Here is a 17,843-nt window from a genome sequence, read left to right as displayed (position 1 = left end):
TCGCTTGGGGTTTCCAAAAGGTAGGAAATATTTTTAAATGTTTGATATATTCTCTCTCTCTCTCTCTCTCTCTCTCTCTCTCTCTCTCTCTCTCTCTCTCTCTCTCTCTCTCTCTCTCTCTCTCTCTCTCTCTCTCTCTCTCTCTCTCTCTCTCTCTCTCTCTCTCTCTCTCTCTCTCTCTCTCGCTCTCTCTCTCTCTCTCTCTTTCTCTTGCTTGTTCAAAATCTAAAAGAGAAATGCATGTTCAATAGAACCACTCTCCCGTGTAAAAATAAAGGTAAACTTTACTTCAGGGAAACTCCAATCTAAAGCTATTCGACCCAACTCATGATCAAGCAGGAGCTCGCCCATAGTTGCAATTTGCTAGGCCACCATCATCAAACTTTACTTTATACGCACGTACCTGCAAGTGGCAAAAGGAAAGGTGATGGACAACAAAAGAATGGCTTGCAAAGGGCATCCGGGGGCATCGACAATGTCATCAGCCCTCAAGGCATCTAGTAACATTTCGTGGCATATGGTACATCACATCACATCACCTCTGGCAACATTTCATGGCATCTGATACATCAAATCATAGTCGGCAGGGCATCTATGACACCAATTTCAAATGGTGGGCAAGGACGAGGAGGAGATGCAGAAGATAGTGGTGGTGGGCTAGGGGAGGAGGTGGAGTGCTATCAACTACAAGAAGGCATTATGGAATCTAGACTACCATTTGTATTGGTAGCACTGAAAGCTGATGAAAATGATTACCTATAGAACATTCACCTTTTACAATATATTGCTGTGAATATGCAGTATATTAAGAGTAACTACACTCTTCAAGCATAGATTCTTGATATTTGTGAGCGGCACTCTTGATCGAGTCTTGATCGTTTTTGAGGAGACGGGAGTCAATAATGCCAATGCCCCCTAACAATATTCCTATAATATTAGCTCTCCTACACTTAAGGGATCTTGTCTTTATTTTTGCACCAGCTAATTGCACATCTCCATAATATATGCTTGACCTTTGGTAGGCATTGCATCTCTCTCTCTCTCTCTCTCTCTCTCTCTCTCTCTCTCTCTCTCTCTCTCTCTCTCTCTCTCTCTCTCTCTCTCTCTCTCTCTCTCTCTCTCTCTCTCTCTCTCTCTCTCTCTCTCTCTCTCTCTCTCTCTCTCTCTCTCTCTCTCTCTCTCTCTCTCTCTCTCTCTCTCTCTCTCTACCCGACAAGGGATCAAGCCTCTGCTAGAGTTCCAACGTCTTCTTCTTGCTACTCCCCGCCAAGTGCATGGTAGTGCCTTCTTCTGGGGAGGTTAGCCTTAGCCTGTACACCTGCCCCCCTTGCCAACGCTACAACTCATTGCCTCTACACCCCCTTGCGAGCATAACTAGCTACACGTTTTACCATGTCCAAGAGTAAACCTCTGTCGACACAGCTCGCTACTATTAAGATCCATATCTAGCTCCAATCCACACCTCATAGGCTCATTTTCTTGGCCCTATTCTAGCCTTAACAATCACCTTAAGCCCCAAGGCGTTCACCCTCGGGACACTGACGACTCGCCCATGCAAGAGTTTCCTTGTTGTGGCAGCCGTGCCAAAGAAAGATCTCTCCGCACGACAAGAAGCGATATTTGCGTCCCTAGAAGCCCGAATCCATGAGCTCGTAGAGAAAAATGCGGCACTCAAGCTGCACATACACAAGCTCAAGAATGCAAAGGGAAAGAAGATCCTGCTTGCCAAAGGAGAGGAGGTTGAAGCCTCCCTGAGAAAGTCGATCGTGGTGGTTCAAAAGAAGGTCCACAAAGTTGCACACGTTATCACAAAGAAGATCAACACGGGAATATAGGCAGCCCTTCAGGAATGCCAATTACAAGAGTCCCTTGGCCTCAAAGTTAGGGTCGGGGGGCTTCCATACCCTGGTGCACGAAAGAAGACACCCTCAAAGAGGCAATCCCCAAGCTCAATGACATCCTCCAACCAATCACCGTCAAGTCAAGCACAGTCTCTTGGATCAACGACACGAGGAAACGAGTTCCACTCGAGCATTGCATCATCACCTTCAGGGACAAGGAAGAACGGTTGAAACTATTACGACAATCCCGCCTCCTCAAGGGGACCAAGATTTGGATTGCCGAGGAATTAACCACCGAATAACTCAAACACAAATCAATCAAGCTCAAGAAGATGCATGAAGCCCGCAAAAAAGGCAAATGGGTAGTTTACCGAGAGGGCAAAGCGTTCATTTAAGAGTTCTAAAGTCCAAGCCCGGTTCCCCCTCCTCCTGACCCTCCTTAGGTGTTTTGTCTTTACTTTACTTTTTCTTTCGGACGGACCCTCAGTCCTTAATCTGATGCCTTCAATTGGAAGAAACCATTGTACTGTCATGTTTTATTTTGGTCCCATGGGTCATATTTGACCTCCGTGGACGATAATACAATCTCTCTCTCTCTCTCTCTCTCTCTCTCTCTCTCTCTCTCTCTCTCTCTCTCTCTCTCTCTCTCTCTCTCTCTCTCTCTCTCTCTCTCTCCACACACACACATACACACACTCACACACATACACTGCAAATCGAAACATTCTTGTATAGTGAATATAACCCAGATATCTATTGTATAGAGAACTCTTTGGCTCCTTTTATCATACACAAAGCCATATTTGTGTATATATCTCACATTTATGCATAGTGTGATCTTTGATTCCAATAGTTTTAGAATTGTGTCTAACATAGCACTCATGACGAACGTATGGAATGCAGTGCCTTGTTATGAAAGTACTCTCCAGGCCTCCCTCATGAAAGGAAGCCCCTTACATCTTTGAATAATTAGTTTCATGAAACCTTTCCTCCCAAAACCACCCATCATGTACCATCATGTATAATGTAGGGATCTGGAGGTGGGCAACGAACAAATTGATTAATTTTTGGAGGTTTCATGGTCAACTGGGAAAACAAGTTGGCTACCTATCTTCCATGTATGTTTCTCGATGGCTGAGTCTCTCTGGCAATTCTTGATAAGTCCTTGAGCGAGATCAACAGTGGCCAGAAAGCATGCATGCTAGAGCACAAAGGTGAGAGAAGATACCACCATTGCCAACCTACCAAATTAACCTCTCTCTCTCTCTCTCTCATGCATTATGTCTCATGATCTCTGCTTGATTGCTTCATCACCTTGAACATCTTCTGGATGCCACCCCCCCCTCTCTCTCTCTCTCTCTCTCTCTCTCTCTCTCTCTCTCTCTCTCTCTCTCTCTCTCTCTCTCTCTCTCACATGCATATTGAAGTCCACCAAGTCGAAGGTTTCTCGTAGAGACTTTTGAGCAATTGAAAACCCCCCAAATTAATATGTGGTGATGTGTATTGTATCTTGGCTATGTATACAAATAGTAGTTAATCCTCTCTTTAGAATAGAATTAGGATTTTCTTGTCTTATAATGATTCTAGATACAAGACATAAAAGCTTGCAAGCTTGATACCTTGGTGGAATTGAAATTAACCTTGTAGACGGTTGAGTCTACCTGCAAGTAAGGTTTAATTATAATGTGTCTCAAGAAGACCCATATTTTGGTGAAGCTTTAATGCTTGATATTAAAATAGTTGGTTGTTATGACCTAAAGCATCTAACTTATAATGTAAAAATTTCTTTTTCTATTTAAGGAAAGTAGTAATTTTTGGTTTGCCAACAATCTACAAAGGTAGAACAACATTTAGTGAAAAGAAAGATCATAAAGAAAAAAATATTATTATGCGGTCGGATGATCATTCACAGATGTCAAAATGTGATCAGATTGCTTGTTCTAAGGTTCAATTGTCAAAAAATTGGATAGTTGACACGCAACCTGCTTTTGAATCAGAATTAGTAAATGGAGATCATAGACTCTTTTCATTATATTTTTCTTCAAAGAAGCAAGATGCATCTTCTTCTGTGCCAAATTCTTTAGCTAAACCTAGAGCATCACTGATTAAAAACTGATAGCACTTAGAAACATTAAAGTCTGATGAGAAACATTTCTGTAGATATTGTCTGAGACTCATTGGCAACACTTATGCATCCTCATTTGTATATTCTTTTCAATTTTGTATAATTGAAGGCAAAGATTTTGTTAACATTGTAGATATTTTTTTAGACTCATGGACATCCTCCTCTATATATTCTATTCAGTTTTGTATAATTGAAGGAAAATGTTTTGTTCTTTGAAGATACTTAAATCTTCATTGCTCCTTATGTTACAATGCTTGATAAGACAAAACCTAAAGCTGAAGTGCTTCAAAGCAATTATGAAACTATGATATTTTATTTGCTTGAAAGGCAATTGGTTGAATCACATAAGTTAGTTTTTGAGTCTTCTCAAAGACTAACAAGCTTGCAAAAGCAAATTCAAAATTTGATTGTAGCCCTTCCTTCATCTAAGCATATCGTTTTAATTCTTTCTTCATCATCCTTTTTACATTTACCGTACTTCTCATTCATGAAGCCCTCTTCATATTCCCAAATTTGTCACTCTGATAGACGTTTTCTTTTGAATGTTATGAAATCAAAGTCTAGCTCGAATGATATAGTGGAAATTGTGAATAACTTAACTACTTCTATGAAGAATTAGTTTACAATGGTCTCCAACGAGGATTCATTCCGAACGAAATCTCATCTCCTCCTTCCATTGATTATGATATTAATGATCCACGCAAATTAGAAATGGATGATGAACCTCAAGTTCCTTTACACATAGAAAAAGATGGAAAAATGGAAGAAGCATCAACTGGCTCAGCCAAAGCACCACCAATTCCTCAATTTGTACAAGGTATGATGAAGATTGGCAACATCACCTTCTACAACATAAACAACATGGAACAGGAAGATATTGTCTTGGTGCTTGAATACATGCGTAATTGGATATATCAACAAGTGCTTTTTGGTAGGATGAGACAACATACAACAGTTGAAGCTGCTATCAATGGATTTACAAGGATTCTTGAAAAATGGTGGGAACTCCTTCCCAAAAAAATGAAGAATTCAATCTTAAGGCCTCAAGAAAATAAATCTCCACTTCTTATCCTAATTGAATATATCTACAAAGAACTTATAGGACATCAACACGATCAGTCAACCCTCACGCTACAAGCTTTTTATAAAGCATAAATCTGCAACTTCTCTTCTATTTAAGATTTATGTACTTACTACAAAAATGTAATCTATCAAGCAAGTAAATACCACTCTACAGAAATCAAAGCAGAATTTGTTATAAGCTCCCAAAATTCGTCACCAAACTGCTTTTGGAAAATTGGATAATCAAAATCTGGATCTCCAATCAACAACATTAGGAGATATTATTCAAGATTTACAAGTGGTTATAAATGAACCTCTACATACAGAAACAGACACCAAAAGAGTTAAAACTCTAAACCTTCAAAGAAGTTCTGCAAGCATAACTACTACTCTAAAGATTTTGGATGTGCTGATTTTAAGAATAAATGTTCTTGAAAGAAAAAAAAGAAAAGGTCCAAGGATAAGAAGTTCAGAAGAAAATTCACACTAATACCTCAAAAAACGAAAGTCCATTTCTTCAAAAAATGATGATAAAAAAAAATTTCTGTGTGAAACAATAGACTTCTGAATATCCTAAGAAGAAAAATATTGGTGGCTTCAAAAATAATATTTTGGAAGATGGATATAGCTATTCAAATCTATCATCAAATGAAATCTCTGGCTTTGAATTCAGGAGTCTCTTCAACAACAGAATATTCTTCTAGCTAAGATTCGGGATTCGAAGATTGTCCCATAGCTCTCAATGTTATGAATATAGAAGATTTCATGCCAAATCCTTCCAATCCTCACTGATAGAAAAGTCCTCAAAAGGTAAACATTCTTTACCAATATATAAAATTAAAGAATCAGAAGCAGGTGATTCAAGTTTTACGTCAGCATCTGAAAAACCAGGTATGAAAGTCTGAACTAACTCTGCCTACTTATCAGAAGCAATCAAAGACCTTTCAAAGGAGCAAGCAAACATAAAGCACCTACTTTATATAGAATGGTAAAGTGAAGGTGAAACAAATCAAAGACAATAAACCTATCTTTGATGGCAATTTCATTAGTAATTTGGTAGTAGAAAGATAAAGGCCAAATCAATAAATAAACTTCCACCAGGAAAAGAACCTTCTTCCTCGTCCTCCAATTCTAATGCTAAAGATAGGGAATATCTTCCAAATCTTCCATCTACTTTACAACAACCATCCACTTTCTCCTACGACTAATTTCTTCAAAACGAGAAAGAGCTTCAGCAACGTGAAGAGCTTCGTCCAAAACAAGAAGCATTGCTTCGATGGGAAGCCAATCTCATAGTTAGAGAGAAAGCTCTTCACTTTCTACATGCGGTGAAATAAGGAAAATACTACCCTCAACATCAACAGGGAAAACACTTCTATCAACATCAGCAACTAGAACATGTAATCTACACTTCTATTAAGTTTCTACATTATGTAATCAGCTTTCACTAGAAAATGCTCAATGCCTCAAAGAATTAATAACTCTATTCAAGCAACAATGAAAAACCTACAGAGTTACAAATGGCCAACGAACGTCAATTTGGCAATAACATTATCCTATCATTAGAGGTAGATATTGCAATAATTGACAACAATCCTCCATTAGGAGAATCACATCCAAATTCTTCAATTAGTAAAGCTAAAGATTCTCAAGCCAAAGATAATGTCTCCATAATACTAAGAGAAAAAGAAATAAATGAAGCAGAGAGACAAGAGATCTTAGAATCTAAAACTATGTATATTGATTATATTCCTATAAAAGATCTATCATTTCTCACTCCTACAGAAAAGGTGCACTCGTCCATCCAGCATTCTTATAAAAATTTTGAAACTATTTCAAAGCCAGAATACTCTTAAAGCTCAATCTAATAATGATAAAGCTAAAAGGATTGATACTTACATTGCAAACAGAGGGCATTACAACGCAATGACTGGAGAAGGTTCTACATCAATTATGTAGACTCTGATGAAGATTCAAATATCTCTAAAGAAGCAAACCCTCCTTAGCATTTGGATGTTGGACAAATTATGCCAATCAACCTTGAAACTTTAAACAAAGCAAGGATCAATCCTATCAGTAGACAAGTTCAGCAATGGATTTGACGACCCAATAGTTTAGAGCTTCTAACTTTTGCTCAACGAAGATCAAACCCAAAAAAGATAATATATACAAAGTATAAAATGTAAGCAACAGAAGAAGAAAGGTTCTACCCAATGATCACCCAATCAAGAATCCAAAAAGATAGAAGCCAAAAGGATACAAGCTTTGTCTTCATCAAACTAAATACGCTTTTAGAAGAAGTTGAGGACATTAGACACGTAGTATATCACAACTGGAAACTAATTATTGAAAATCAACAAAGCCTCACAAAGATCAAGAGTCATCTAGAGGAATTCAATTCACAGCAACAAGAAGATTAAGAACCAATAAACGAAGAGCCAATTCCTCACCATTAAAAGGGTTCTCTATTTTCATAATTATGAATGAGGAATTTCAAAATTCTCTAAATGTCATATTGGATATAGGACCTAACTTATCAATACTCAATGAAAGCTTCATTCATGAATATTTTTTAGAAAAGCTAGATGAACCTATCATTAGCCAATGTGTCAACAAAACACATGTGATAAAGTATCAAGCTAAAGTGTGGTAGCTACTTGGAACAACGAGAATACCTATCTTTGCCTACCTCTGACCCTAACCAAGTTATGATTTGATCATTGAGAATGATATTCTAGCTAGATTGATGCCCATCACATTTCACGATGGACACTTCAAATTTAGATGGAAGAAAAATGGATCGATTGACCTTACCCTTACATCAATTCCAATATACCATCCCTTCACATGAATGGTCTGTTGTTTATGTAAAAGAATTCAAATTAACCAATGTTGCCATCCACAACCAAGTTGCAAATCGAAACCAAGCAAATCACTATATAGCTAAGCAAAGCCAAAAAGAGAAACCGCTAGACCAAGCCAACAACGATCCCGACTTCTAATGTCCCGACGGAAAGAGCCAACGCATTTCAAAGATAGGGTGAGATGATACCATTGCTTAGCCAAGCCAGAAGAATCTTACAAGTGACATTTATATCTATCTATTTATTCAATAATTTATTTATCTATATTTATAATTTTGTTTATTTATTTAATGTTATGGATTTTCTAATAGTTACATTTAGCACCTATTAGGTAGCAGCACGAACTTTCTGTTGTGGTGGTGCAATGTTGGGAAAATAATGGTATTTCACTGCTGGATCTGAATTGAAACCTAAGGCCTATCATCCATTGCCATGCTGCAAAGTGTTTAAATGCAATAGTCAATGACTAACCAGACCAATCATGTGATAAAATACCTAAAACTATTGTACTTCTTCCAACAAAAAGTCCTCTCTCTCTCTCTCTCTCTCTCTCTCTCTCTCTCTCTCTCTCTCTCGTGCACCTCCACCTCCAAGTCCTTTACAACTCCCAAGCACCTCACCCTTGATTGGTTGGCAAGCTTTATGCGAAAACTGAATTCTTCACCATGTTAGAGTCCCAACTTTGATACACAAGCTTGAGTAATAACACATACCTATGCACCTCCATCAATATAAGCCTCTCCAATGCATTCCTCTTATGCCATGCATCCATAGTAGTACATATATCAGGTAGCTCATTCAAAGACAAGACTCTCATTGACTCCCTTGCAGGCTCCTTCCTTATGGGGTTGACAACATGCTTCCATTGCCTCTTTAATTTGGGACACATCTCCATGAGTTGCCCAAAGGTAACATCAGCCTTTCTACCCACCAAATCAGCCACACGTACGATCAAAAAAGTATTTAACTTACAAATATCAAGAGTCGAAAACAATCACAAAAACACGTAAGGTAAGACGCACAAAAAAACAAATTTTGAAGAAACTTTTCAAATGGGTTTCATTAGTATAGTAGATGCTTGTTTCGAGAAATAAGAAATAATATTATGATAACCATTGGCAATTAGCAATCCCCAACACTCTGCTTGGATAGAAGCCTTTAATAAAACACCATTGCAGAAGATATTTTGATATTTAGATACTGGTGGCTTCGTTATTATATTGCCTAGAATCTTCTGCAGAGTTTTATTTCATTCTCCTCATTTTGGAGCAAAGCTCCTCTCATTATAAGGGGTAGAACTCAGGCGTCGACGGAGTTAACTAATCACTACTCTAACCATCCCAACCGAAACTGCTCAGTGTCTTAGGCTTGAAGCCTTATGTATATAAAAAAAACGAACTGCGTTTGTCCTTCCCCTTCATGTCTGGAGCTCTGCATGGTCTGCCTCGCCCTTAGCTGGCGGCTCCTGCCTGTGCCCCTTGCCTTGACGCCACAGGGCTCCTTTCAACTCACTTCTCTCTCTACTCCTTCTGTCGTCGTACGCCGTCGTGCGCCTTTACCTTCATGGCATCTTCAAAAGATTTCGATTAATGTATGTCCTTCCCCTTCATGTCTGGAGCTCTTCATGGTCTGCCTCGCCCTTAGCTGGTGCCTCCTGCCTGTGCCCCTTGCCTTGACGCCACAAGTCTCCTTTCAACTCAATTCTCTCTCTACTTCTGTCGACGTACGCCGTCGTGCGCCTTTACCTTCAAGGCATCTTCAAAAGATTTCGATTAATGCATCTTTTTTCGAAATCGAGGGCACATACTCGTGCAAGACTTTAAATCGAATTGGCAACAACACGTAGAATTAAAAGACCACTGTTGTCCTAGACGAATCCTATAGAATTAAAAGACCACTGTTGTCCTAGACGAATCCTATAGGTTTAAATGCAATAGTCAATGACTTTAACCAAACCAATCATGTGATAAAATACCCAAAACTACTGTACTTCCAACAAAAAGTCCTCTCTCTCTCTCTCTCTCTCTCTCTCTCTCTCTCTCTCTCTCGTGCGCACGTGCGTCGCCACACACACGCACGATCAAAAAAGTATTAACTTACAAATATCAAGAGAGTCGAAAACAATCACAAAAACACGTAAGGTAAGGCGCACAAAAAAACAAATTTTGAAGAGACTTTTCAAATGGGTTTCATTAGTATAGTAGATGCTTGTTTCGAGAAATAAGAAATAATATTATGATAACCAGTGGCAATTAGCAATCCCCAACACTCTGCTTGGACCGAAGCCTTTAATAAAACACCATTGCAGAAGATGATCGTGCATAACTTTAAATCGAATTGGCAGCAACACGTAGAATTAAAAGACCACTGTTGTCCTAGACATAGACTTGGGTCCATGAGTGAATCCTATAGGTTTTACCGGGTCTTTTCTACAAACACAATGACCTCAAACTGCTTGTTGTAGTACTCTTGTCAACAATTACATGAGCAAAATGACGCCACCAACTGTATACAGGCTATGCAGTGGTGCACTCCAATATGTATGCTCCATGGGCAGGATATCCACCAAAATCTAAAATCTGGCTCAGCAGCAATCAGCTAGGCTTGCTAAAAGAATTTCCTGTAAATATATTACGACAGTTTGCCTCAATTTCATGTGATTAAAGAATGTGGCAGCCAATTCCAAATTCCTCGTAGACTTCCGAAGTCCGCACAAAAGTGTGAGAGTATGGTGCCACAAACAAAAATGAGCCGCTCTTATCCGCCACATGGTAGCTACCTTAAAAACAACAGGATGCAGGCAAAAGTCTGTGCATCAACTCGGTCATGCCCTCCTTATGCAAGAGTTGACTGTCTTCAAAACGAGAGGATGCACTGACCCACTAAATACGTCTTCATCCAACTTGTCAATGTGCTCCCATATCTGCATAAATCAAAACCCATCAAGAGACAACCCAGATCATGAAGACAATAGAGGTTTTGAATTACCTCTGTTGCGTACTGGCGTGTTACTGCACATAGCTGGCCAACAGTAGCTGCCTGCCATTGACTTTCTTCCGTTAACAACTCTATCTTCTGTCTGCAATATCAAAAGCAGAAAAGATGAGCCCTAAAAGCTCCTTCAGATTTACTTGTGTTACCTAGTTTGAAATAATAACCTAAACCCACTGCGGCTTTTCCACTATTTTAGGTGTTTACCCTTCTTTGTCGTTCTCAGCACTTGTAGCATCAACATCCATGGCTGCTGGGTTATCCTCCTCTGTGCCAACCATAGCACTTTCACTTTCTGGTTCTTTTGACAACCTCTCTGACAAAATCGAGCAGAAATGCTGGAAGATGGAAATGAAGAGACCCTGTAAAACGATTCTCGATCACAATCAGTACTTGAGTCCTTGTATGGCAGAAAACCAACTTTTATATACTTCATCTCCTACGCAGATTCCACTCAGTACCAGACTTAAAGACATCATAATAATGCAGAAGCTGGACATTAAAGTTTGGTGAGAACCTTCTTTCTTGCTAGAGCAAAGTGGACCAGGCAACAAGCCATAAAAAACGCCAAAAAAACTCCTACCTCTTGTTCCTTCAAAGCTCGGTTCAAAAGGGCCTCCTTTGCTTCAAGAGCTTCCTGCATAGAATTCTCCTCGTTCCTCTTCTTTTCCACCATTGACTTAGCCCACTCAGCCTTTGCAGTTGCTTGGGCTAGCGCTTCCTCTGTGTCCGCTGAATCCAGCAGGCTTTGAGCAGTCTGCAAGTTTGAATTTGCTTTGCTTGCTGCACCATGGGCCAAATCTAAAGTCTTTTGTGCACTTTCTATATCCTTACGCAAATCTGCAGTTCGATTTATGGTTTTGCTGACGGCATTCCGAAGAACCTGCAAGCAAGACTCTCTCTCTCTCTCTCTCTCTCTCTCTCTCTCTCTCTCTCTCTCTCTCTCTCTCTCTCTCTCTCTCTCTCTCTCTCTCTCTCTCTCTCTCTCTCTCTCTCTCTCTCTCTGTGTGTTGTGTGTGTGTGTGTGTCTCACTCTCTCTTTCTTTGCCCTCTGTACATACCTCATAGTATGCATAGTTCTTTGAGATGCATTTCATAATGTGTGTGGGTTATGCAATCATGAAAAGTGGAGACTAACCCGGCACTATGTACATACATGTAAGGCAGATGTGGTAGTTCTCAAGAGCATAATCAGCACCATTTCGCCGGTCAGACGTCTTATTTTGCGGGATATTGGATAGCTTATGTAGGCAATGCCAATTACTGGGGAGTGCTTATGGTTGTTCGGCATGAGTTACAGCCATTTGTTGCTTACAATGACCCTGATGGAAGATGGATGGTGGGTCAATGTTTTGTTAATGGGGAAGTCTTTGAATTTGGAGGGGTCTATGCTTTCACAACCTCTACTTATTATGCAAGATTATGGAGTGATATCTCCTTGTATTGTTGGCGTTCGGATGCATTTCTTTGTGGAGATTTTAACAATACGACAAACCCCGCAGACAATACTACCGGCCAGTCACACATGTTGCATATGGAATGTCAGGCATGGGATCATATTTCCTATAATGCATTGCATTTGTGGCCGCTTTTACATGATGGAGATTCAGGATTCTCTTTTGAGCACAATGTTTGATCCTCTTACCAAGCTCGCCTTGACCGTTGGTATCTCTTTCATAGGCATCAGTATGATGCCTTTGTGTGTGTTATGAGGATTAACTATACTTGAGCCTTTCGGATCATGCTCCTATATGTTTGACTTTACATTTTGGCACGTCTCCAGATGTTGCTTCTTTGCCCACGAAACGGCTTTTGCATGTCAACAAACGGAAAACTTCATGCGTCAGATATCCATTTGATTTCCCATATGCATATAGATATAATCCCACCTTTGATCTCCCATATGCATATAAATATGGATATTGTGTAGTTCTGCTTTGTTATGTTTGTCCATCAGCTGCGGGACAATGTTCAGCAGGCAAGGTATACCTGTCAACAATTAATACATATGGCTAATTCCTTCTCGCTTTCCGAGGATGAATTTAATGTGTTGATTTCAGCTCACACTACTATACAGCATAATGATAAGAGAAAATTGGCCAAGTGGCAGATTCGTGCAAGGCAACACGCTTTTGCTGATAAAGGTTGTGCCTCCAAACAGTCCTTCAAGCATTCGCATCATTCTCATCAATCTAAGGACATCAAAAGAGTCAAACTTCCCTCTGGGGAATGGACATCTTCCCCACAACAATTGGCAGAGGCTTTAGTTGCTCACTATGGGAAGATCTTCAAAGTCCCGCCCCCTCTTTACCCAAGAAGCTAGATAGGCACGCAATCTCTTTCTGTCGCATGTTGCTTGTCACAAATTGCTGATGTGTCAAGCCACTGAAGAACGGAGCCTACCTACGATCCTGGCCGAGGAGCCTATACCCTAAGTGAAGAAGCAGAAGCAACAGAAGAAGTTTTACCAACTTAGAAAGTCTTGCCGAGTGGCCTATTTTTAAAGAAGAGTTCCCACCAACTTATAGGACCCTATCTAATGGGACCCAAGTATCATAAGACGAGCACCATGTGCCAACGGAAAAGAACAGACTGAACAAAATTTTAGAACTTCAATAACAATTGAACTAAAAGAGAGAGACGACACGCGACACGGAGTGGCGGAATTCCACCCCAAAGACTATTGGCCCCAAACCTTGGCGCCCCTTTTGGTAATTCCTTATATTGCATCAGCACAGTACAAGCCGGTACTCCACGCTGTGCACCTTCTCCCAGAAGTGTGTCAAAGAATGAGCCCTAGCCTCACATTTAAAGGCCCTAGGCCCAAAAGCAGTTTACATGAAAAGCCTCAAACTCAAAAGCATTTGGTCCAAAATTAATGCCCAAAAAACTGCCCGCGTGATTTACGAAACTCTGTACAACTGCCACGTCAGCAACGTAAATCGTGGAAATCCGTACAAGCTGCCACGTCAGCATGTCAGCACAATATCCAGGTTGTCCGTACAACTGCCACGTCATCAGTTGTTGCGCAAGTCTTTGTGTGTGTATGGGTCCTCCTTTATGTCACTTGGGCCCCATTGAACGGGGTCCCATAAGTTGGTTTGACTTCTTCTATTGTTGCTTGTTCTTCTTAGAGTTTAGGCCCCTTGGCCGTGATCTGAAGGTTGGCTTTGTTCTTCGCTGACTTGAAACGTCAACATTTGTGACACCAAGTGACATGATGGCATTAAAATAAAGCAAGACCACACACTCACTCAATTCCTTGCAAGCAGTTGATGAAGTGGCACAACTATACGAACGCCCGAATTTCACGCTGACAGGTGCTGACGTGGCAGTGTACGGATTTTCGTGTTTTGCGCTGACTTGTGCTGACGTGGCAGTGTATGGAATTCCCTGTTTTGTGCTGGCAGCTTTTTGGCAAGATGCTTTTTGGACCAGATTCTTTTGAGTTTGAAGCTTTTCATGAAACTACTTTTCATGGGCCAAGGGCTCATTCTTTGGCACGCTTCAGTAAAAAGGTGTAGAGCGCGAGTACCATCATTGTACTGAGTTCAAGCAATATAAAGAAATACCGAAAGGGACGTCAAGGTTTGGGGCTAGTGCTCTCTTGGGGTGGAACTCCGCCACTCCCCATCTCATGTGTCATCTATCTCTTTTGATTGAGTTGTTATTTGAAGTGCTTAACGTTGTTCAGTCTGTTCTTTTCCATTGGCGCGTGGTGTCCGTCCCGTGACATTGCTCCCATCATTTCTGTACATCAAGCACAAAATTTGCAAGTTGCATTCACTGAAACAGAGTTGCACGCAAGTTTGCGAGACTTGCCTGGATGGAAATCTCCTAGTTGGGAAGGGCTTACTGTTGAATTCTTACAGTCCTTTTGGAAATACCTTAAGGAACCATTACTGGTCACGGTTCCTTAGTAGTATGTCCCCCTTTCTTGGAAGGGTCACTCAAGCTATTGCCAAAGCATGCTTTTTGTAATCAGCTTTCCCACTGGCAGCCCATCACTCTTATGCCGGTGGTTTACAAATTGATGGCCAAAATGATTACTTGCATCAAGGACTTCATCAATCCCACTATGGTTTTATACCTCGTCGGTACGTTACTGACAATATGGCGAATGTCATCATTGGCATGGAATATGCAGGATACACTCATCGAGATGTATTGATCATTCAAGTTGACATCGAAAAGACCTTTGATACTGTGTTTTTGTAGAAACAATGCAAAGGCTAGGTTTTGGGCCGAAAATCTCACACGCAATCTTCTCTTGTATGCTCAGAGCACTTCTGTAGGTTTGCTGGGTGGTTCTCTCACAAGTGCTTGGGCTCTAGGGCATTCAATCAGACAAGCAATTCAATCAAAGAAATTTCCGATTCAATGTACTTAAGTTCATAAAGTCATTCTGCAAAATACAATCAGACTGTCAATATCCCTAAAATCTCAAAGAGAAATTACTGTCTATATTCAATCTAGGCAATCTGTGATAAAGGAGTGAAGTCGCTCCCCTCTTGTGCAATCTGCATCCCACTAGATTAAACTTGTTGATCGGTAACTTTTGCTGTAGACATTGCTAATATTCCAAAAGAGAATTCGAGAAACCTTTGCTTGTAGTCTTCCATGGTCTCCGTGGCCATTTCAAAGTACTTCATTCATAAAGTCATAAAGCAAAATACTGTCAGCACATCAATATCTCTAAAATCCAAAGGGAAATCGGTGACTTTATTCCATCTGGGTAATATGTGACAAAGGAGCGGAGTAACTCCCTTCTTGTGCAGTCCCGTCTGCACCAGATTCATCCCTGCTGATCTGCAAGATCTCTGGGAATAGACGCAGCTAGACCGAGAGCCTCAAGGTAAAGTTCCAATAACTGACGAGTATCTACTAGGTCCTCCTCCTCCATCCACTTCGCATCCAATGCCAGATAGTTCTTGAATTTCACTAAGAACCTCTGTATCACTTTACCTTTCACTTTTCTTTCCTTGTGAGCCAATATTTCTTCAGGAACGAGTATCTCCTCGCTCTCTTCTACTTCAAGTTGCTCCTTAGGCTCCCTGTCGACTAGCACCTCACCCTTGTAAGGTTTCAAGAGACTCACATGAAAAGCATTGTGAATCTTCCAAGTATCTTGCAACTTTAGTCCGAAGGATACATAATTTATCTTTTCTTGAATCTGAAAAGGGCCATAATATCGCATACTTAGCTTTGGAAAAAGCCACTCCTTTCCCTTTCTTGTCCTGAGGCATGCCTTCTCAAATTGTAAGAGCACCCAATCATCTTCCTTCAACTGCAAGTCGCGTCGATGCTTATCAATTGCCTTCTTATGCCATGCTGTGGCGTACTTATCTACCATATCCTCGAAGCTTCGATGATCCTTCGAGACAATGCATTTGCCACTAAGTTCGTTTGTCCCTGAACATGGACTATCTGGAAGTGGAACTGTGACAATATGTTAGCCCACCACATCTGCTTTTCCAAGAGATGCTTCTGCGACAAGAAGTAGCGTAAACTATGAAGACGGTAAAATCAGCTCCAAGTAGATATTGTTGCCACTACGTAAGAGCATGGATAATTGCCAATAACTCTTTCTCGTAAATCTGTGCAACCAACTCGGGACATGAAAACATCCTGCTCTTGTAAGCAATGACATGGCCTTCTTGCATCAAAACTCCTCCCAGACTGCGACCACAAGAATCACAATAAACTTCGAATGGCTTTTGCAAGTTTGGCAAGGCCAACAATGGTCCCCTGGTCAACTTTTCTTTGCGACTCTGAAAAGCAGTAATCTATGTCGGTCCCCAAGTGAAAGGAACCCCTTTCTAAGTGAGTAAATGCGAAGAAGCTATCTCTGCAAATTTTTGAATGAACCCTCGACAATAAGAGCACAAGCCTAAAAAACTTTTAACTTCATGAACATTCTTTAAATCGGGCCAATCACAAATAGTCCAATTTTGGTCGGGTCCATCTTTACTCCTTCTGCTGAGACGATGTGTCCCAAGAAATGTATCTTAGGCAAGAAAAATTCACTCTTTTTCACGTTTATAACCAATTTATGCTTCCACAGTGCCTGAAAGACATGCAACAAGTGGTGTATGTGTTCTGCTTCGTTCTTGGCGAAGACAATAAGTGCCCACAAATGATCAGTACTCTCTGAAAATCTTATATATCATTCAATTGAATGTCATCGGAGCATTCGTAAGGCCAAATGGCATAACTAAATATTCGTACAAACCAAAGGTTGTCCTGAAAGCTGTCTTGTAGACGTCCCAGTAACAATCGGATCTAATGATATCCACTCTTCAGATCAATTCTACTAAAACAAGAGGACCCCTAAAGTCTGTCGAGTATATTATCAATTCTTACAATATGGAATCTGTTTTCGATGGTAATTTTATTGAGAGCTCTATAGTCAATGCACATTCTCCAAGATCCATCTTTCTTTAATACTAGCAACACCGATAAACAGAAAGGTGAAGTGCTAGGTTGAATGAGACCCTTTTCAAGAAGTATTTTACATGATTCATTATTTCTTCATTTTGGGCTCGGCTAACTCGATAAGGTGGGTCGATTTGGTGGTGTACTACCGAGAATCAAATCAATCATGTGATCCTCAGGAAGAGAAGGTGGTAACTTGCCTAGTGGGCCTTCAAAGAAACAGTCAGCCTATACTTGTAGAAATTCTTGTCGTTCCTTTTCTAAATCAGGCTTCAGCCATATTTGACCTTTGTTCATCATTCACTTCCTTCGAAGATGGAGTAAACAAAAAGACTAGATTTCAATTGAATGGAAATGGCCGAAGCCGATACAAGTGGGACGGACTCGTCCTTCAACTTTACATCAAGTACAATCTCTCTGCCCTTCTTATTCTTCGAAGTCACTTTCCTGGCCCTATAATCGACCACGGTATTGTTCTTGTAGAACCAAGGGATTCCTAGAGGACATCACACCCTTCCAAAGGCA

The 17,843-nt window shown here is 40.4% G+C and overlaps 1 protein-coding gene across 2 annotated transcripts in view; it reads right to left on the bottom strand.

Annotated features, from left to right (window-relative positions):
* Positions 1 to 10,186: 10,186 nt before the first annotated feature.
* The window catches only part of ABH1 (ARM repeat superfamily protein), a 54,868-nt gene continuing 47,211 nt past the window's right edge, over positions 10,187 to 17,843 (bottom strand). For both annotated transcript variants that reach the window (XM_086524748.1, XM_086524749.1), the window contains exons 16-19: positions 11,467 to 11,766; positions 11,091 to 11,245; positions 10,881 to 10,971; positions 10,187 to 10,815 (exon numbers count right to left, since the gene is read on the bottom strand). In XM_086524748.1, the coding sequence (XP_086380874.1) occupies positions 10,717 to 10,815; positions 10,881 to 10,971; positions 11,091 to 11,245; positions 11,467 to 11,766 (645 nt within the window). In that variant the 3' untranslated portion in view covers positions 10,187 to 10,716. The remainder of the gene's footprint in view (positions 10,816 to 10,880; positions 10,972 to 11,090; positions 11,246 to 11,466; positions 11,767 to 17,843) is intronic.

This window comes from Adiantum capillus-veneris, chromosome 12 (genome assembly GCF_014529385.1).
Source record: "Adiantum capillus-veneris isolate H3 chromosome 12, ASM1452938v2, whole genome shotgun sequence".
Taxonomy (NCBI): Eukaryota; Viridiplantae; Streptophyta; class Polypodiopsida; order Polypodiales; family Pteridaceae; genus Adiantum; species Adiantum capillus-veneris.
This window is presented reverse-complemented; position numbering and strand designations above follow the sequence as displayed.